The sequence below is a fragment of the Morus notabilis genome, unplaced genomic scaffold (genome assembly GCF_000414095.1).
Source record: "Morus notabilis unplaced genomic scaffold, ASM41409v2 Scaffold199, whole genome shotgun sequence".
NCBI lineage: Eukaryota > Viridiplantae > Streptophyta > Magnoliopsida > Rosales > Moraceae > Morus > Morus notabilis.
The window spans coordinates 35767-57985 of NW_010366841.1; the positions used below are offsets into that span (position 1 = coordinate 35767).

Genomic DNA, 22219 nt, shown 5'->3' on the forward strand with positions numbered 1-22219 from the left:
AATGTATAGCCATGCCAAGAAGTATTTTGGCTTAAATTATTTTCTCAATAAGACAGTAGAAGCGTTATGATTAAATATATATGATGCATGTTTATTTCACTTAGATTTCTGTATTTGGTCATGGCATGTTCACATGCACAAGGAAATCACGCTCAATTAAAAGGCAAGGCTCTTTATTTTTACATCTTGCGTTTGTGAGCCGCTATAACTAACCAAGAAGATACTTGAAAGTTAAAAAAATACAAGTCCCACAACACAGGAACGACATTCTTTAAAGGACAAATTATACTTGTGAACTATTGGCCTTTTACCAAAATGCCTCTTAAAGTTTAAAAATAATAAAATTTTATCCTGAACAATTCACCATTAGCACGCGTCTCCTTTTTCCTCCTCTATTAAATTTTAAACGTTAAGTGATACGTGAAAATTGCTGATGCATTTAATTTTTATTGTAATATGAAATGACGATTTTACCCATCCAAGCCCAATCGTTAACTGGTCAAACCCGCCGTTGACCGGCATTGACCGGCCCAAAACTTAGGGGTTTTGTTATCCATGATCTTCTGAGTATTTTTACATCAATATCACGAAGATCCAACTGTTGGATCGTCGGAACCACCTTTCGCCACCACGGCTCACGACGGCGGCTCCATTCTCTGGCGATTCGAGGTTGTGTGATGCAATTGATTGAGGGCTTTTGATCCACGTCCCACTCTGAAGCTAACTAGCCCGGCGGTGTCACTCACGGTGGCTGGAATGGCGGAGATCGGTGGGGGCGCGACGGCCAAACTTCGCGACTGCGGTGATGGAGCTCCGCCGAGAATCGAAAGGTGTTGTTGGTATCGTTTTCTTCGTCTCGCCTTTCTAAGTCTATAAAAATCAGAATCACCGCAATCAGAGGTTGAATGAAGAAGTTACACAACGAGAAGAAATGGATATTTTCAGCTCTTTTTCCAGCGTGTAGCGACTACCGGTTGAGTTGAAGGTCCTACTACATGTCGTGTTGCTCAGCTCATCAAGAGCTTTGCGATGGTAAGGGAGGCATCGAAAAATGATGAGAATTTTGATTTATTTCTAACTCAACACAATAAATTATTTATTTATCCTTGAAATGAGAGTCACATACCACCACATGTCACTTAACGTTTAAAATTTAACTAAAAAGACGAAAAAAAAGGACGCGTATTATTGATAAATTATTCAGGAAAAAATTTATTATTTTTAAACTTTAAAAGGTATTTTGATAAAAGTTCAATAGTTTAAGAGAGACAAATGTACTTTAAAAAGCCGAGGTCGCGGGTGGCAAAGAGGACCCACTTGGACACTTGGGGATCTCCGCAAGAAATTTGAAAGTTTGCTTAAAGCCGGCAGAGAGGCAAAAGAGAATCAAGTCAACTTTGCCTCGCCAAGGGCATGTACAAAACAGGTAGACCTGGAATCACCAAGGGCAAACTTGGAAACTAAAATTAATACAATGCGGGAAGATTACTTATAAGCCTTATTATAATAGTGCATTATAGAAATCCAAGTTCCCAGATCTGCATTTGTACTCCATTTTCAGTTTTGAGGAAAAATGGGAGCTTTGGTGAAGCTCATTGACGTGATTCTTTTCGTGTTCTTTGTTGTGATCGTCTTAGGAGCGCCGTTGCTCGATGCGCAGGCGTGTCTGCCGGAGAGTCTCTTTCCGGACTTCCTGGTTGAGCTCAATGCCTGGTACGCCCACAAGTTCGGCGACTATCTGGTTGCCGAAAAGCCTCACTTCTTCGTTGGTCTGGTCTGGTTGGAGCTCTTCTTTCAGTGGCCTCTCGCGGTTCTCAATCTGTATGGCATTTGGGCTGCCAAGTCTTGGTTGAGCACCACCTGTTTGATCTATGGCGCTTCCGTCCTAACCAGCCTGGTAATATACATACATATATATATATATATATATATATATATATCCTATTTTCCTTTTGCCTCTTCTTTTCCCTGCATTGATCTGATATTGGTTCGTTCATGAAGACTCTGATTGCTATTGATAATATCATTTACGTTGAGTTTTCAGTATGTGGGGTACAGAGTAGGGACATGATTAATTATGGTTGAGAATAGAATCGTATGGAGTAGGGACATGATTAACTGGGTGAGAATAGAATCTATGCAATAGATCCGTACATTGTGAACTTTGTCCTATTTACTCCGCTTCACTAACATGCGTGTATGTGGTTAGGATGAGAGTAGATAGATATGATGGGATGCTGGGAATACTGAAAAGGATTTTTCATAGGTTTGAATTGAAATTCAAATGTACTTTAAAAAAAAAAATATTATAGCAAAAAGGTTTAAATTGTTATTCAAATTCGTGAAGCAAACATCCCAACAATGTCATACCCAAAAAACATCCTTTGTTGTCTTTATTTGACTTACTGGTGAAAAGGGGAGACAAATTAATTCACGGATCCAAGCAAATAGGAAAACTCATCCCATATACATTAGTACTACTAGTTAGAGTGGATTATATTGCCGAAAATACGTAAGCCTATATTTTATTGTTCTCCTCAAATTTTCAATACTAACTCTTGTTATGAACAATTAACCCTTTATGTTAGCATAGAGGGGAAAAAAAAAAAAAAAAAAAAAAAAACTTGACGTTAGCATAATCTAGAAACTAGTCAAATTAACAATAGTCTGAAAATCTTGTTCCAACTTTTTTTCCCTCCATTTTTTCAGTTTTTCTGCCATTGTGGAGACAGTTTGGAAATAATTTGTCAACTTTCCTCTTCAGCTGAGAGGAGTGCAAGCCTTACCAATCAAGTTACCTAGTGTTGGGGAAAATTTAAAACAACAAGATGTTGCCAAAAGTGGAAGTAAGGTCGATGTATGCTATGCAATGTCCTTAAAATAGATTCAGCCCCCTACCAAATGATGTCCAAAGTGCAAAATAGGCTTTACGGTGGTCTTACCTCCAGATACAACGGCCTAGTCTTTTGAAGATTGCAGTCCCAAATACTTAGCTCTAAAACATATACTTTTAACCTCTAGCAAGAGAGAACAAATAAAAAGGATATTAAAAAATTACTCGGCAAAATTTAGATTAGCCCACACCATATCTAAGTCACCCACGTTGAGTTCTCTTAAGTTTGAGTTGTTTTGGGGCATGGCGCAGTAAAGGGCGTTAGACATGCATCAAATTTTAAGAGCTAAGTACTCAGGAGTGTATGCATACAATGCTCATGTCATTTTATTCTAGAGATTAAACCGCCGTGAAGCTTATTTTGCACCCGGACTGTCCAAAGAGTGGAAGAATTTATCCTTAATGCAATGCCAGCGTGCACCTTTGGCAGCGTCCACTATTCCGAATTTTCTCTACCTACTATATTGTAAAAAGTAAGTAGTGTTTACCTTGATCTTAAAACATGCTTGCCTTGCTCTTCTTTTGGGGTAGTCCTGCCCGCCTCAAAACGCATAAGAACTCTGCACTGTTGAAAATTCAAACTCTAAAACAGTTGACATTATGATAATCGATTTCTCCTTTAACATTCTTTCATATTCTAAATCTTTTCAGGTTGCTATTTTATCAGAAATGATAGGGTCTGGTAAGGCATCCGATAAGCTGTTAACAGTGTACTTCCCTTTCTTGGGGTTGGGTGTGTTGGCAATCCTGCGCGGTCTGCTAGCACAATCTGGCAAGACTGCGTCAAGTTCAACCGTCGCCGAGGGATCTTCATTGGGTCGGAAAAAGAGGGCTTGAAAATACAGCTTCTAGCTTGCTAGCTAGCTAGTACTGGTCTGAAATTCTTGTAACCCTTGCCATCATTCTTAAACACGGCAAAAAACAATGAACGCTTGATTGGTTATGCGTTTCTAATTTTATCTAGTTTTTCTCCTTCTGTTTTAGTAACCTTCATGTTCCTATCTGTATTTTGAGATCTCTATCAGAACTTTGGCCATGGCATATTCCTATCTGTATTTGCGATCGGAGAGCATTGTCATATTCTAAGAATTAGAAGTGGAACCTTCATCTCCTAGTTTAAAATTAACCAACTAATGTTAATTTGAGAAAAGTAGTAGTAGTAGTTGTTATTATTATTATTATTATTGAAAAGCAGTGAGAAATGTTAAACTATAGTGAATGTTCTCTTTAAAAGCAACCAGTACCGTCGGTCTACAAAGCTCACATGATCGTCTGATATATATTCCAACAGATGACGAGACACCAAATGTTCACCAACAATGCATAAAGATACTCTCAAAAGTGGCACACATAACTAACTTTACAAGCCCCAACATTATGTGAACCGGAATTTCATTTAGTCAATCAAAACCCACGGATTTTAATTCCTTTTGCATTAAAGTGAAGAATTTTCTAGATGGTCACATTATTCTAATTCATGCATAAGCTAGTTCAGAAACCCTTTTACAATGATTCGCCATTTATAACAATTACATGGACTACACGTAAATCAAAAGATGGCTTAAATATATATAATTCATTTATAGGTATACGTAGTGATCATCTGAATCCTTTTTGTTCATTTATTTCATCTTTTTGCTTTTTCACCTGCAAATATAGTTATGAAAAACACATAAATATATAAATCATTAGAAAGTAACCTATCAACTTCAACTTCTCAATCATAAATAATGATGGAACATATTTGAGTAACTAAACATATTTGAGAAACACATGAAAGATTAGGACATATATTACTTATAATAGAAGCAATATGCATTTCAAAACATCTTTGGATGGGAAAAAAAAAAAAGAAATATAAAATTACCCTTGTCTGGTAGTAGTGGGTGTGAGCTTCAAAACCGCAAACGACCAGAAAAATTAAGGGAAATTAAGGGGAAACAAAAATACATAGATGATCATGAAGCATTACACCCCACTTGCCCACAACCCTAAACCTAAAGAGCAAAGTTAATAAAATATGAAAGCTAAGGGAGTTCAATACCAACCTAAACCCATGTAATTATAATTAAGGTCTTAAAAGAAGTCTTGATTTTGGTTTTACTTTGTTAATTAAGGAAGTCAATACCCGAACCCCTATTCCTCGCACACTCTTTTCAAAATGCTTAGAAAGGATCATGTAAGGTGCGTTCTTGACTTCTCCAAATCTTGCATTTCCTTAACGCCTTCATGTTTGTTTGTTTTTTTTTCCCCCCCTTACGCTTTCCCTTTTCTTTCGCTGAAAACTCGATCATCTTCTGTCAATTAATATAACTGCAAAAATAAAGAAACAAATATATATTATCAGAATTGCGTCCTTCACCAATCAACAGAGACAAACAAAAGGAAATACTACAATAATCTTTTGCAAAAAGTGCATGAGATTCCAAGATAAATATGTTGTGAAAAAGTACTGAAGATTTTTTTTTTCTTTTTTTCTTTTTTTAATGAGTGAGAGCAACCAGTAGAATTAGGTACACTAACACATCCTAATTAAGTTGACACCTCCTAAATTATTCATCCCTTACTAAGGCCTCCGTCCAAATTTAATAATAAAAAGAAAAGAGCATACAAAAAAAAAAATCAATGTGAAAGTACCACTCAAGAAGAGCAATATATAAAAGAAACTATTAAAATAACACCAAACATAATTAATTAAAAGAAAAAGTACAAGAATAAACGCCTAAAATGATCAAGAGAAAAACATAAGAACAATGTGATATAGGTCTAAAAGATGGCATGTGATCATAAATACTGCAGCTTTATACGGTTCTATTATGTATATATGAAGTTAAAACACTATTTTCCATGCATGGGAGGACTTACAATAACATTTTTCATGCATTCTCGCATGACAAAGAAGCCTTGATCCTCTCGACAGTGCATGCAATCAGATTGTTAACAGTTGCCACTGATCCAAGAGAAAGCTTTGCTGTGGGGACTGAATCAACCAAAATCTGAAACGCAACAGTTAGAAGAGATCCACCGGACCCAGCTTCCCCAATACCATCGCCGTGAGCCGCCGATCCGTCGGGGAGAATTGCAAATCCCGACGGAAGAAGCGCCACATAGTCTGGATCGCCGCCGTTTAGCACCACATTCATAGCAACGATATCGACCGGAGCATAGATTACGAAAGAGGCTGTTGGGTCAGTGCAACTCTCTTGCAATATCAGCATGTTGCTCTGGCTTGAATTGGCACTCTACAAAGGATATGGTCGTTCGTTAATGGATATTACTGGATAATGGTCATGAAATATGTTTGATATAATTGAACCGACTAAAACAAAAAGAATTAGGATTATTGAATTGAATCTTACATTTACTCGAAGTAGAGACACGCAGTTTCCTGTGTCACGGCCATTTGCAATGTGAGCCATTTCTTGCACAACTCCGCCATTGGAAAGAATATCCCACTGCAATTACATACAACAAGTGACCGTCAAAATTAGACATTCTAACAACACTAAATCATACTTTTAACAAATTAATGTCAATTATCTTCCCTCCTCATTTATATTAAAAACATTCAATGCTATCCTTTTATATTGTAGTATATAGTATACCATACTTTTAACAAATTGATATCAGTTGTCCTTCCTCGTCATTTATATATAAAAAAAAAAAAATTCATCGCTATCCTTTTATACTGTAGTATAAGATTTCTCTACACACATTACAAAGGGTTCTATGCTTAACGATGATTAAGGAAATAATTTTTGATATACATACCTCGCTGCGGGAGTTCTCATCGCGGAGGAAATCGAAAACCCTTTTAGGAGGAACTGGAAGCCAGAAGGAAGTAGCAGCACTTAGGACAATCCCAGGAGGCCTGCCCGGGTCGTCTACCCTCTTTCGGGTCATGACCCGCACATCATCAGCCCCGGTTCCTGAGAGGGTTGTCCATGTATGAGTTGTTGAGGCGCTCACTCCGGCGCAAAAGCTTATCACCATTCTCTCTGCCAATTTCAACATGCTCTTTCTCCCTTCTTGATTTGTTATCACTACATTTTTTACATCGCCAAAAAAAAAAAAAAAAAATTGACTAAGTTTTGTAACATGTATAAGCTTTGTTTGGTATATCATTTTTGTTTTAGAAGTGAAAACATCTTAGAATTGTAAAGTGCTACCAAACGGATCTGAATTTGTTAATGATATTATTGTGTGTTTATCTTTTAAATGTTGGATTAAGTAAGAGAAAAATTGGTTGATTGATTTACCACCAACATCTCCGTTGGGAATGTTTGTTGCCATGGCACTGGCTAGGCGTTCGCATTGACGATCCAACGTGGCAACCCAACGTTTTGCACCAAATGCATGACCAGAATTAACTAGCTGCTTGTACAGATTGTGAACACCTCTATCGTCCACTTCTACATGTTCCACCCACGTAACCTACATATAAAAAAAAAAAAAAGCGAAAACAAACAATACAAAAGAAAAGGTGATCAAACACAAAATAATTTACTATTTGACAACTAGCAATTAGAAGAACTTAACTATAAAAAAAAAGTATATAATACCATATATATGATCACGATAACTAGCTCAATTGGTATTTAGTGAGTGTGTGAGTTGTTTTCAATGTATCGAGTACCCTTGAATTCAAATCTAAAAAAATGGATAATATCAAATTTTGTAATAAATTACCTTAGAATATCCATTGGGCATTTCTTGGATAAGGCAACCAGATGGCCTTCTTCGGCATCTTACTGCTGGACTAGGTCTAAGGTTGTCCAAGGAAACATCAACTACTGCCCATGTCCCATCCGCATGCTGTTTACAGTATCTCACATAATAACTCTCCCGAGTTGGAACCAGCGGTGAAGGTACTTGGAACTCCGCTGTCATCTGCAGTAAAAATATATATTCACATAATTGATTGAACCATGAAATTTAGATTTGTAACAATGACATTGAAAAATAAAATGTGGATGTGTGTGTGTGTATGCGTATACACATTACCACTTGCAAGGCTCCATTGAAATTTCCAGCAACACCAGTTGAGAGAACTTCCAAAGCCATTGCTCTTGAGACAATCCCAGAAAACACAGTCGACCATTGATTCTAAATGCAACCCATTTATATACACAAAGATTAGATCTACAGAATATCAGGGCTGGATTATATCTATTAAAAAAAATTATTAGGGTTGGGATAATCTGATCCACTAATTACCACATCCATGAGAATCTCAACTAGGTTAATGTGATTCATGATGACAACAGCGGTCTCACGCGAAGCCTCGCATTTGAACCCGGCAGGCTTAGGCCCGATGCCACGGGGAAATGTGCGAACGTATTCGTCTTCGTTGAGTAGTGCACTGGCTCCGTCGAGGCTCGTCATCCACAGGGGTTCTCCCATTTGAGCCATCCTGATTAGCTCCTCCATGGCTGCAACCGCTAGCTCTATGATCATCGGCTTATCGGCCTCAGAAGGCGCACTGATCGGCCTCAGTAGGTCTCCCGACGCTCCGTACATCTCCCCTCCCATGCCTCCCTGCGGCCCAAAGTTTCCAACACCGAGTTCGAGCGGGCCGCCGCGGGGCGCAACCGGGGAAGATAGGAGAGGGTAGTTCACTACTGGCTTGCCCACGTACTTTGCGGCTATTGCAGAGATACGATCAATCTGAAAGAAAACAGAAGTAATATTGCTAAGACCAATGTTTTTACAGAAGAAGGGAATCTTATTCTTTTGACTAATTTGCTTCGAGCGTATCGTTTTTTGTTAGTGTAACGTGCGTTGTTGCTTAGGAATGCTAAACGAAGTATAATGATGATGATGATGTTTTGTATTTACATTACCTCTTCTCTTAAACGAGCATTTTCAAGTCTCAAATGATGTTCGTCAAAGGACATTTCTCCTATGGCGGTAGGACCCCCACAGTTTGGGCAAGAGGCGTTGCTTAGGGCTTCTCTGTACCTCATGTTGTCAGCCCTAAGTTTCTCATTTTCTGTTCGGAGCTGTGTGTTTTCATGCCTCTCGTGCTGGGTCTGCACAAGAAAAATCAGAAAATGATATTATAATTATCAGGAACAGATTGATATTGGGCTAAAACATGTTAATTAATAAGATATTCAAGATCATTTACCACTTGATTGCATCTGAAAAATTAAGGGTAGAAATACTCATGTAACGTACGCTTTATAACGGAAATATGAGACCGATTTTTAAAAGATAGCTTTATAATTTCACCAAATTTAATGCGTGTGTATATATAGCTTAATTATTTCACCTTCATTTGGGTGCGCTTATTTTGGAACCAAAATTTAACTTGTAATGGCTCCAAACCCAATTCCCGGCTGAGTTCCTTCCTTTGCTTATCATCAGGGTGCGGACACTCCTTGAAGAACCTAAATCATAGAATAAAAAAGAAATTAATGTTATGTGATTCAAAGAAGCAAAAAAAAAAAAAGAAAGGAAAAGAGTATAAAGCTTGCTTACGCTTCCATTTCTTGAATCTGATGCTGAGTGTGGCGATGGTAGCGTTTCTTCTTAGGGCGCTGCTGGCCATCCTGGTCGTCGCCGGAGGCGCCCTCATGGTTTTCGCTGCCGGACTTGGTGGCGCTGTCGAAGTCATCATCGCGACCGAGGTTTCGGGCGATGTCGCTCTCGGAGGTGTTCTGTGTCATGTGATCTAGTACTGAGTGGTGGAGCTGACCAGCTTCCATCATGTTTGGCTGGAACATATCGGCAGATCTTTAAGTTTTCCCAAGGCTTTTATGGTTTTTCAATCTAACAACAGGATGGGAAATTAATTTCCACACTCTCAAAACCAAAAAAAAAAAAAAAAAAAAGGGATTAAATTGAAAACAACACTTGTTAAAATTCTATTTCATGCTTATCCTTGCGAGGACAGTATATGAAAATGGAACCCTACAAATACATCTCTCTAATAGTACATGAAAATTAGTGAAAGGGATCATTTTTATTTATTTTTTTTAAAGATGGTGTATATGTATTAAAATACTATTTGACTAGATTAGCAAAAAAAAAAACACTATTTGACTAGTGGATAAGAAAGAGCTTTGAACTTTGGTATCTCTATTCTCTAGATCTCTTTTGGTCTTTTTTGTGAGGACTGAAGAGAGAAAGGCTCAACACCTTTATCGAGTACCGAGAACGATTTTGCTTAAAATAGTAGAATATTAGACTTAGTACTGATCTGGCCAAACAACTAACACACGTATGATGCGTTTCCAAGTCCATAAAAATGGCAGAAGGAGAGAAAAAAGGTCATGCTTTTTACAAGAAAAAGGCAAAAAAAATAAATAATAATAATAATAAGAAAAAGGGATCTAGACCCATCAATTTAATTACCATAAATTCAAAAAAAATTTAGAGTTTGATCAACAAAATAACAAATCATTTGTGTGAAAAAAAGAAAAAACAGATCATAATTTGAGAGAAGTGTATGATATAGCAAACCCCGACCTGACCAAGAGTAAGTCCTGAAGTTGACCCGAACCCACCAACGTTTCCGTTCCTTCCGACTATCGACGGCATGTTTCTCGCAGGAATCATAATCCCGGCGGGCATATTTGAAAACCCAGGAACCCTAAAATCTATTTCTACCGCACGAGTTTTTTCCGACCCAAAACTCTCTCACTCAGTACCTGAAATCTCTCTTTTATGCAACTTTTTTTTGTACGTACTGTTCTTATACAAAAAGCGGTACTAAGTGAAGAAAATATTTTGAGTACTTTCTCTAGATTCTCTGCAGATGTCTTAAGCTAAACGGAACTTTGTAAGTGAAATATAGACTGAGCTGACAATGGTTTTATTTTTTTTGTCTTTGTAAGGCTTCTCTGAAATATAGGGTTGACAATTTGGATTCCGCGTTAGACAGACCAAAATCAGACAAAAACAAAAAGAAAAAAAATTAAAAAAAATAAAAAGTTATATATATTATAACGCCCACGAAGATCTCGGAGAATCCAACTTTGTCCTCAGCAAAATTACTATATATCTCTCACGTTAATTTCTTTATATATATGTTTCTTGATAGCCCCATCTGAAACATAGAAAAATAGAGAATGTGAGAAATATATCTAAACACACTAGGAAAGAAATTATAAGCCTTTTATAGTCTATTAAGAATATATTTGAAACGCTGGTTTTGCAAAACTACTATAGGTTTAAGATATAGAATACAGCACCTTAAACTTTTACCTGGACAAAGGCATTAATACTCGCCAAAATATATATTATATATAGTATAATATAGCGTATTATACTTTCAGATCCGCTTCTTGGGCTAACTTGGTGCCGGTAAACCACTGATTTGGAGGCTGCAAAAGTGGTTTTCGGGACAGTTGAAGAATAGCTTTTATGGTGATGAAGATATGAAAAGAAAGAGAAATAATAGGACAAATTAGAAATATATATATATATATATATAAGGAGAAGATGAAGAAGGAGAAATGGAGAAATCAAAGGACAGAAGATAGAAATAAAGGAAAAGGAGAGAAGTGAAGGGGAAGGAGAAAGGGGAAGCAGATGGGAGAAATTGTGGCAGCGAGGAGTAATTGCAGAGCGTATTGAGAGGGTGCAATTGCATTTAATGTTGGGAGAGAGGTGTAATTGCTATGAGAGAGAAATGTTGAGTTTTTTTTCCCCTTTTTTTATTTTTCTTAAAAAAAATTGTGTGTGTGTGTGTGTTTTTTTGTTGTTGTTATTTTCTTTTGGGGGGGTTGGGGGTTTCCTAGCGATACTAATTAGTTATGTGGTAATGGTGCAAACGAATGACGGCTACCAAACTCAGAGACTTTTTTTCCTATCATATTTTGATGTTTGAATTTTTACTCTCTACTACTTCATGTACTACAACTTTGCAAAAAATCCCTATTCATAATCAAAACTTTTATTTATTTATTTATCAGTTTTTACAAAGAACTTTGCAATGAGTGCATTAATTTCAGATTATATTCTATGAGATGCTGCTGATTTTATTCTATTTATATTCATTAGTCCCGCGATCTTAAATTTTATCTTACATCTGCTTCTTTTATCGTGTAATATTTATATATACGATGATTAATTTTCCTTGTACTGCCTGTCACATAGTAAGCTTCATCCACCATCTTTCATAACATGCATGAATTCAGTCATTTGGTTTAGATGGTTATATGAGCAAGACATGCCAAAGTATTTTTTCACAGGAATTTAAATATTAGCTTATTCCTTCTAAATTACAAAGTATTTTAATTATGTCCCTAAAAGAGAGAAATGAGATAAATTATGGCCCAAAAAATTTCCCTTGTTAGTACCAGGGGGAGTGGATAATATCCTCTCTCTTTTATTTTTTACCTAGTTCTTAAATGATTTATTTAAGTCCTAGGAGATTGAGATCACTTGTATATATCATATATGTAATTTGTTGCGGTTTTTAATTTACGGTGTATATGGACACATATCATGATTCCATGAAAATGAATTACGTGTCCTAATAAAGTAAAATTATGTATAGAAGAAGGAAAGAATTATGTTGAACTCTCCAACATTAGAAGAAAATCCTTTTGTTTTTTGTTTTCTTCTTTTTAGGAATTTTTTTTTTCTCTAGATTATACAATTAAGTCACACATTGAGGAAAGCGATCAGGGGAATTTTTTTTATGATAATGGATTTTGTGTGTTTCAAAGAAAAATGTTATCGGTAACTGTAGCGGCACAAGCAATTTTATCACTACAAATCTATTGCGACCAAACTATAGAGATGAATTAGAGAGTGACTTTTTCCTCGTTATAAGCTTTTTACGATGATCCCTGACTATTGTGTCTAGGAAAGTCCTCCCTAAAACCATTTTCTGTTATTAATAACAATTAGGAAATTTATACTTAAAGACTAGTTAGTTTGGTGGTACTAGACTGCTAAAGCTTTGGCTAGGATGAGGCTCGGAGGAAATTGCAAGTTCGATTCTGCATTGTATATTAAAGAGTATTTAGAAAAATATTTTAATTGAAACTAAAAGAGGAATAATAATACTAACAATAATAATAATAGTAACAGTAATAGTAATAATAATAATAAAAGAAACTAAAAAAGAAAGTAATCAAGTATATATTAACAAACAAGAATACATACACGATAACGACATCACTAGCAATTAAATGTATGACATACTCAAAAGGATGATGAATAGTATTGTTAATGAAGAACTTCCAATAACCCACAAAATAATTATGCTAGTATAAAATAAATGCTTGCATGTTTTTATTATCAGGGAAACTTTTGCATCCTATTCTTCTAATATTTAGCGATAACTAAGTATACAATATTAAAATTTTAAAAAACATTGAAAAGTATCACAATCGACGTGAATCATTCTACTATTCTACACCTTCACGTTTTTTATATGACGATGAATTTGAGTCCATCAGCAATGGCACATAAACATAATAGTACTAATTTTCAATATGAAACAATTAAGAACATGTTTAGTTTATGGATTAGAATCATGTGATTAGAACTATTTTCAATTTACGTGTATTTTTTGTGAGAGAAAATACTATAGCGAACCATGAATCATGATTTAAATCATGGTTTGAATCCTCCAACCAAACGTCTCCTAAGATAACTTAATATGTCGAGACATTATAAAATTTCATAATCTTTTGTATTTTTATTTTTGTTTAGATATTCAAGTGAGGAATTTGATAGAGGGATGCCACGATGTGCTAGTTATTTATTATATATATATATCAGTTATTTCCTCTCAAACTTTATTTAAAATTCTCTAAAAAAAAAAAGTGGCATATATATATATATATATATGAATAGGATTTGGTTTCAAAGTATTGCCGAACTAACTTCAGCGTTTTGGGGGAAAATACTAAAAACTGCCAGTGCAAGATTAATTTGTAGCAAAAGAGAAAAACTATCATCTTTTCCCCACTCCTTTTTTTTCCACATTTAATTAAAAATCCAAGAAGTTCCTTCTAAATTGACATACACATCTCTATATTTTATATTGGCATGCATTTTAAATTCTCAAGTGTGGAGCAATCCAAAAAAAAAAAAAAAAAAAAAGCGTGGGAAACCATATATATGCAGGTGGGTAGTAAATATCTATATACCTACAAAGTTATTCCTTTGTCTTACGTATCTTCTATCTTCTATATGTATATCTATTCAATTTGTAACCAACAATTTGATATCGAGCATACACAACACAACCGCCAAATAGAAAGAAAATGTACATATATATATGTACATATATATATACTTACCCGAATTAAATGAAACCAACAACGTTGATCTTTAAATAATGATTTTGATATGAATTTTGATCTGTCGAAATATAAGATATATATCATTGACAATTAGAGAAGGAAACAAAGTTAAAGGATAAGCTATATAATCATAATTGTGCCAAACGTAAAGTGTGCATTTATTAGTTTGGAGAAGGTGCAAGGTATAAATATATGTATACATGAGAGTATGACACTGGACTGTGACGTGAAGCCAATGAGAGCCCAACAATGGCCTAAATTTACGTAGAAAAAGGCATATTTGTAGTCCTCCTCGACCATTCCATATTAGACCTAAACAATTAGAAGCACAAGAAAATAATGATTTGTGGAAATAAGGAATCCCAATAGTGAAAGATATGTGGCTCCGTTCTTTTTGCTGATTCGAGTTTAGAATTCAAGTTTTGCTACAGTAAAAAGCTCTCAGAAACAGTCACATCTAACTTTTTTGCTACAGTAAAAAGCTTTCACACAACATCACATCTCAACTCGAATTAAAAACTCGAATTAGCGAACCGAACGGGAGTCTTTGATCGCACGCTTTGGTTTTTAATTTGTTTATTTGTTTTGATAAGAGTTAGCGTAAGCATATTAATTATAATATATAAGAATCAATGTCCCAGCCCTAGTTATATACTATTGAGATTTTTTAGTCTAAAAGTGCAGAAACAAAAAATAAAAAAGGAAAAAATGTCCATGTGAAAATTGCTGAAATATTTATGAATTTGAGTAGCTAGTCACGCAAGAGTTTCTAGGGGGTTAGATGAGATTTTTACTTTATTTTTCTTGAAAAGGGGGTTAAGATGAATTGCAAGTCATACCATGTATGTATATTCTCTACTATCTAAGTTACGACATATTTGGGATATTTAGATTTACCTTTTATGATATTTTTAAGGCATAATTGTTTTATTTTACTGTATTTTATATCTGATAAGAGTACTATTAATTAGATTTCCTAACCAAGTGGAAAAAAAGAGAAAAAAAATGTGATATTCACAATAATTGAAAAGATTTTCCCACATTGAATCTTATCTATTATTCCTTCATTTATAGAAGCACCCTAATTGAAAGAAGGAAATTAATTAATTCCTTTAGATATCATACATTATTTGATATTAAAAATCATAATATTATTCACTTTAATTTTTGAGTTTTGCTTCTTCTTCTTCTTCTTGGTGGGGGGAGAGTTGCATGAAGAGTTTTGTTAATGTCTGTTTTATCAATTCTTTTGGTCATTTTTGGAAACATAAACATTTTAAGCCACTCGGGTAGCGACTATTTTTAAAGGATTGAAAAAATATATTTGTTCTCAACAAACAAATACAACTTTCCCTGAAAAAAGGAAAACAATTATAACTTAATTAAATCCATCACTTTTTTCTCTCTGAATAAAAGTAAGTTAAACTAAAGGATTTTTCTAATTTCAACTGTCAGATTTACATAAAAAACTATATGTTCTGCATATTTTTTTTAATATGATATGATTTTAACTAGATTCAATGGTCAGAAATTAAACTTTATTGATAGAATGATCTATCGGAGAAACTCTTTTAAATTAAAAGTATAAATATATAAGTGGGGAAGATACATATACACAAAGATAAGAGAAACAAATATAGGAAAGAGTGAAGAGCGAATTAGTAAATGAAAAATACTCCTCGTGGTTGACTATGAGAAAATCATGATTAAAAGTGGGGATGCATAATTTTATTTCAATTTGGAGTACAAAACTTTTTAAATTGAATCAAATACTTAATTACAAGTAGCAATTTAACATTTCTTACTGCGATCGCAGACTTACTATAGCGGTAAATCCATACCTAAACTGTAAGTACATCTTCTGAAGTTTGAATCCCAACACTAATTGTAAACAATAACAATAGTCCTTGTTAATAAATTCTTATTTCAGTACCACATTTACCCCAACAGGTCTCTATCTGTTCAAAACTTCATCTCCCACATTAGGATTTTCTTTTCAATCTAAAATGAGAGCCTTTAGCCCCAAAAGAAATTAGATAACTCAGTGTGCTAATTATTTATTATTTATGTCAATTAATCTTTCGAATCATGCAAAAGCTTTTGTTAAAAGGTAGCAAGAATAAAGGTAAACAGAAATAAAGTTGAGAGGGGAGAAATAGACATCAAATGGTGACTACATACGGTTTTACGAAAGAAAAAGAAAGAAATAATCGAAATATTAACAAACTAAGAAGATTGAAGAAATATACAATCTATAAAAATTTAAAATTAGAAAACCCCCTCACTACCACTATGAGAATCCAATCCATTCCCGCGACCAGTGACGGAGCCATAATTTATTAGTAGGAAGGGCCATTTTTTTAATCAAGATTATACTAACCTGTATATATATGTAACATTTTTTATTTATTAAATGTAAAGAACTATTAATTTAAGGAGGGCAAGTCTAATTTATACACATACTACTAGCCATTAGCCAACGTTGACAAACATTTCTTACTACGTCACTGTTTGTAACTACTTATAAATAAGGTGTCAATTAATTACTAGTACGAAACTTACAATAAAATTTGACACACGATCATCATGACCCTTTGTGAGATCACAATACAAAACATGTTCCTTGTATGCATTGATTTACCATTATTATTATTATTATTATTATTATTTTGAAGTTTTATACATTTTTAGTTTTCTGAGTTCCAGGACGCAATTGATGAACTTCATGATATCAATATCTAGGGTTTTCATTCATTTTCCTTTCGTGAGACTCAGATACGTTTTGTACATATGCCGTCTTTGCTTTTCTTTGAAGCCAAACAAACCGGAATATTTTGTCTGTCTATACCTATATGAATATATATATATATATATAACGTGTATATATATAGGATTGTATATATATACACATTATATATAGGATTTTGATTCCATCCAGCTGGATGGTTTAGCCCCTATGTGGCAAGTGCTTAGGATTTTAATGGGCTGTTAAATATAGGTAAATGATTGGTGTGATTGGTTGTTAAAGAATTTTTAGTACTTTTTTAACTTTTGCAACCGGTTGTAGCAGGTGGGCAGTGTCATTTGACTTCACATTGTAATAAAATTATCTTGTTTTAAGAGGATTGGTCAGTAATGTCACATATGTTTGATGAGTTGTGTTAATTTATTTTGTTACTGATGGGTTTTTATCAAATGTTAACGTAACTTTTGTGGTAAAAAAACATAACAATGGTCCTTTTCAACGTAACTTTCTATACAAATTGTTCAATTGCAACGTAATTTTCTGTTAATTTTTAAGATGTGTGTGGAATAATTTTTACATTTGCATATTAAATAACTTGCACCTTATGCATATGCATTTGAATGAAGCATTTTGGATTATTATTTTTTTTGGGAAAATTTCATATTGGTATCATGTATTTTAACGTGTGATCATATATATTTAATACCCTACGTTTTCAATAATTTGGAATTGGTATCCTGTCCTTTGAGTTTCTTACTTCTTTTTTTTGCAATGTGTGTATATGTTTTTTCCCGCTCAATCAGTTTTTTTTTTTTTTTTTTCTTTTTCCCTTCAGCCCATTTATTCTCTTCTTATATGCAAGGCTAAACGAATTAACAAATCAAATGACGTTATTGAGAGTGCATATTTGTCTTTTTTTTTTCCATTCGATTGGTAGATGAATATTGGACATTCCCGCTAATTAATTATCTAATGAATGAGGCTGTGCCTTTTTTTTTTTTTTTTTTTTTTCTTTTAGGGAAACTGTGCCTGAGTTACTAACAAATAATTATGTAAAAGTAAATTATCAGAATATAAACCTCAATGCATAATTTCAAAATTTGGATCATGGATACTAATCTGTTATACATGTTAATATACACTGATTATGAAAAAGAAAAAAAAAGGAATAATTTTCATGGATGGAGGGAGAAGCGAAAAACCTCGGAAGGAAAGTTAAGAAAAGTCAGTTGGTGATTGCACATGTGGAAGAGTGAAGGAGACAAACAAAACATAAACTAAGAGTCCATTTGGTTCATAGATTAGAACCATTTTCAATTTACGTGTATTTTTTATGAGAGAAAATACTATAACGAACCATGAATCATGATTCGAATTAAAGAACAAATTCTCCAACCAAACGTGCTCTAAGTGTCGTTTTTGTCATTTTATTTGTATTAGGGATTTAACCAGTTATTGGCTGAAGCAGGTGACTGTGAAATATTTTACCTTTCAATTAATCTTATCCGTCCATTGTCATTTAAACACTCAAAATCAACCGTATGGAGAGAATCAATACCTTATATATACACATTATATATATATATATATATATATATATATATATTAGCCTCTCTATCTAAAATCTACCTCTCCACCATATTAAATGAGTCTGAGCTACACAGGCTCTGCATGGCCAAGGCTCATTTACTACGTTCATGCCTCTCTCGAATTCCCCCGATTCTCTCCCCTTGGTTTTCACATTATTTACCAAAACCACATCATCAATTCCCATCTCTCTCTCTCTCTCTCTCAACAATACTCATTGAATAAAATATTCCCTCCTGGCAAGAAAAATGAAACCACCCACGCGCGCCTCGCCGCGGTGGGACCCACTTGTCCTACAGATCAAACAGTAATATTTGTGTTTTTTTATTGGAGCGCGTGTAAAACCGCGTGGAACTCGGCCTCGCTCGTGTTTGTCTTTTGGCCTCGGAAATGCCATTGGCTAAGACCTTCGGGACACAGTACGGACGGAAGTCAAACGCCGCGTTTCGTTCGATGAAAATAAAACGCCCAAGCAGCAGCGCATTAGCCAATGACGCTACCATCACTAGGACAAGGAGGGAACGTCAAGTGGGTCCTACTATGACTCCTCATCAAAAGTCAATCTTTTTCTTTTTTTTTTTTTGTAAAAAATATTTTTTATTTTTTGTCATTATTTTTTTTTTCACTTAAAAGTTATTACTAAAAGGCAATTGGGGTTAACAGGTGCAATGTTTACTCCTTATCTTTGGGATATATATTTTTTCCTACTATTTCGAAAAGTTTTATTAAATTTACATAATTTAAAATTTAGAACTGATGTAATTTGACGGTGTGCAATATAGGCATTGTGAATGATTTGACAGAACTTTTACTTTTATTTTTAGTCAGAAAAAAATATGAAATGTTGTGGATTTTTAGTGATTATTTGAAACCAAAATTTCAAAAGAATTTAATAAGTCGAAATGATTTTAAATTTTCTTATAACAATAAAAATATTAAATGTGTTTTGTAACGTTGTGTTGAAACTCTAATATAAGTTTCAAAATTGATTCAGAGGAGCTTTTTTAGAAGTCATCTTTTATGGCTTTAATTTGGAAGCTTTTCTTACAAATCATCCAAAAGTGGGTTTTGGAATCATAAAACCAAAAACAACTTTAAAACTCCAACAAACAACTCCAATATCTAGAAGGTTATTTTCATTTTGTGAGGGCTAGCTACCCTGAGGTTTCTAAATTTATAATTTTATAGCATCTCTAATTTAATATTGTCTTTCTTCACATAAAATCTAACATAAGAATGGCACGTGATGATTTTTTTTATTTTGTAAAAAAAAAAAATGATGAAATCATTAAAAATAGATTTTAAAAAAGAATTAAAAAAAAAAAAAAATCATATATGTTTTTTTTTTTTTTTAAAGAAAAGAATATGGTACTCAATCGAGATCTGATTATTTCTCTTTTCGAATAACTTTTGTTAAATCTATATTTTTACCATTTTATCTATCTTAAAGTCTTCATGTGTCATTTAAGTGTCACAATTTATTTAAAAAATATACAATTTATTAACAGTGCCAAATGTGTATATCACATAAACATCAGGGGACATTTGGGAGAGTCAAAATAAGACAAGTACATATCATAAAACAACAATTTAGGGGTCATTAGGATGAAAAACATGCAAGACAAAAGGAGCTTGAAATTGCACATGTGCCTGGGCAATTTGATCGCCTCTGCAGTCTAATTCAAACTTTTTTTTTAGACTACGGAAGATATGTGGTTGATAGAAAATCTTAATGGCAATGGTTACTGTTGGATCTTTCAAGCTCCATCTTAAAGGGTTAACTTAATTTTGTAGGGATATACATTAGTGTTGTGAACGTTGTCTTTGCTGTGATTGTGAATGACACATTTTTCTTTTTCTTTAGAGGGTCTATAATTTCTAATCATGTGCATTCTTTTGGAATGTTGTTGGTGGTTCTGTTTCTGCAGTTCAGATCAGATGTATTTGCTTATAAATTAGTTGAGTTTGCATTTTCCAATTAGACTTGCTCTATTAATTAGGTTCTTGGTATACAGCTGGTTTTATACTATGGAAGTTTTTGTTCTTCTTTTTTTTTTTTTTTTTTTTTTTTTTTTTTTTTTTTTTAAGGGAGAACCCAAAAAAATTATAAAATTTTTTTTTTTTTTTTTTTTTTTTTTTTTTTGGCTTTTAAGAGTGAAACCCTAGAAACTCTAGAAACCCCCTAGAAACCCTAGAAACTCTAGAAACCCTAGCTAGAAACCCCCTAGAAACCCTAGAAAGATTAAGGACGAAGAAGTATCACGATATTTATATTTCTAAATTTTTGTATCTCATAATTATTATAGAGTAAAACAAAACAAGTGACTTTTAAAAGGTAATTATCTAAGAATCTATATTGATTTTATTATCAGAACAAGATAAATTTTGTGGTTGTAGGCATAATATAGTAGTAATTCCATAACAAGTGTTCAAATCCCTTCCAATTTTTTTTAAAGGATATATTTTATTTATCTAATATACGCAGTTTATTAATATAATTGGTTATCTCTCCCTTATTGCCGAAAAGGTAAGTGACTCCATTTTGGTATATAAATTTGATATTATTTGTTGTTTTGTAAGATTTGTATGAAAACTCTTACAAAACAGCAAATAATACTCCTTAAAAGAAAAAAAAATAAAAAAACAACAAATAATGCCAAAATCATTTAATTTAGGACAAAGAAACACACAAATAAGGAAACCATTTTTCTGGCAAAGACCTTTTCTCTTCTGTCATTTTGTGGTTAAAAGGTTGACTTCGGTCTTTCTCATATTTAGAGCAGAACACTTTGAAATTGGACGGATTCTTTTAAACTCAGCGTTTGACCGATATCAATATTAAACAAATACACAGTCTCACCGTATATTATAGTGCAGTGGTGGCACCCGATCTTTTTTTCTCTTTGTGAAATTTTAAAAGGAGCCAATTAATCCACGAGATGGCAGCTCATCATTCACAACATGGTCCCACGTATATCCAACGGTACACGTATATCCAACGGTTATGTACACTTCATGGTTTACAGCCATCTTTCTGTTTCTTCAAAATTAATAAATGCCTCCTCAAAAAAAAAAAAAAAAAAAAAAAAAAAAAAAAAATTTTTTTAAAAACCCAGTCATTTCTTAAGAACCCAATTAAGACGTGGCGGCATCACTATTGATTTTAATTGCCATCCACCACAAGCATTGCTTTCCGCTTTCCTTAAAGGTAATGCCCACTGCCCATAAATTCAAGGAATAAATTAGACTAAGATTTTGCATTCAATAATTGTTCCCACCATAGTATAATTAAAGCCAATGCTCTAAAATATCACCAATTTGGATTAATAAATGCATGATGATCTTCGGCGTTAATTCTTTTCTTTTCATTTTTTTTTTGTTTTTACTCAATGGTATTTTTAACATGACTAGCTAATACTTCTTTCCTTTATGCAACCCTTAAGTTGTAGACTTTGTGCCCATCCTTACATTTATTTATCTATGTACTTTTATATGAAGGAGTAAGTGTTATAATAGGCACGTTTGGCTTTGTTTTTTTTTTTTTTTTTTTTTTTTTTTTTTTTTTTTAAGTTTTTTCTGACGTTTCGAGACCAAAAGATATTTCTAGCTAGGAGTGCTTCGTTAATCATTAGTCTTTTGAAAGAGCAAAGTTTTTTTTTTTTTTTTTTTTTTTTTCCCAAGCTCAAACGCTGCTATTGAAAGTATTTAGATTGTTTTTCAAAG

General features: G+C 33.7%; 2 protein-coding genes across 3 annotated transcripts; one reads left to right on the forward strand and one right to left on the reverse strand.

The window, feature by feature from the left end:
- Window positions 1-1517: 1517 nt before the first annotated feature.
- LOC21401226 (sigma intracellular receptor 2) lies at window positions 1518-4033 on the forward strand. The gene is made up of 2 exons (XM_024174225.1): window positions 1518-1897; window positions 3545-4033. Exons 1-2 carry the CDS (start codon window positions 1574-1576, stop codon window positions 3728-3730), a joined length of 510 nt encoding a protein of 169 aa, XP_024029993.1. The 5' UTR covers window positions 1518-1573; the 3' UTR covers window positions 3731-4033.
- Window positions 4034-5143: 1110 nt separating this feature from the next.
- On the reverse strand, window positions 5144-11287 carry LOC21401227 (homeobox-leucine zipper protein HDG2). 2 transcript variants are annotated; one of them, XM_010111215.2, is made up of 13 exons: window positions 11105-11287; window positions 10367-10946; window positions 9377-9612; window positions 9168-9285; window positions 8737-8925; window positions 8111-8560; window positions 7898-7999; window positions 7583-7783; window positions 7153-7327; window positions 6665-6936; window positions 6253-6348; window positions 5759-6135; window positions 5144-5206 (listed from the first exon to the last, which is right to left on the reverse strand). In XM_010111215.2, the coding sequence occupies exons 2-12, from the start codon at window positions 10469-10471 to the stop codon at window positions 5770-5772; spliced, it is 2310 nt and encodes a 769-aa protein (XP_010109517.1). In that variant the 5' UTR covers window positions 10472-10946; window positions 11105-11287; the 3' UTR covers window positions 5144-5206; window positions 5759-5769. The 2 variants fall into 2 exon arrangements, with proteins under 2 accessions (XP_010109517.1, XP_024029967.1); XM_024174199.1 differs by lacking the exon at window positions 11105-11287 and having other exon boundaries at window positions 9377-9667; window positions 10367-10438.
- Window positions 11288-22219: the final 10932 nt, after the last annotated feature.

What these genes read in the sequence shown, in the direction of transcription:
- LOC21401226 (XM_024174225.1), top strand. Translation starts at nt 1,574, where the DNA reads ATGGGAGCTTTGGTGAAGCTCATTGACGTGATTCTTTTCGTGTTCTTT. An exon ending in CTTCCGTCCTAACCAGCCTG is followed by an intron (nt 1,898 to 3,544) that starts GTAATATACATA and finishes AAATCTTTTCAG; the next exon opens with GTTGCTATTTTATCAGAAAT.
- LOC21401227 (XM_010111215.2), bottom strand. Translation starts at nt 10,471, where the DNA reads ATGCCCGCCGGGATTATGATTCCTGCGAGAAACATGCCGTCGATAGTC. An exon ending in CAGGACTTACTCTTGGTCAG is followed by an intron (nt 9,613 to 10,366) that starts GTCGGGGTTTGC and finishes GATATGTTCCAG; the next exon opens with CCAAACATGATGGAAGCTGG. An exon ending in TTGAGATTCTCATGGATGTG is followed by an intron (nt 8,000 to 8,110) that starts GTAATTAGTGGA and finishes GGTTGCATTTAG; the next exon opens with AATCAATGGTCGACTGTGTT.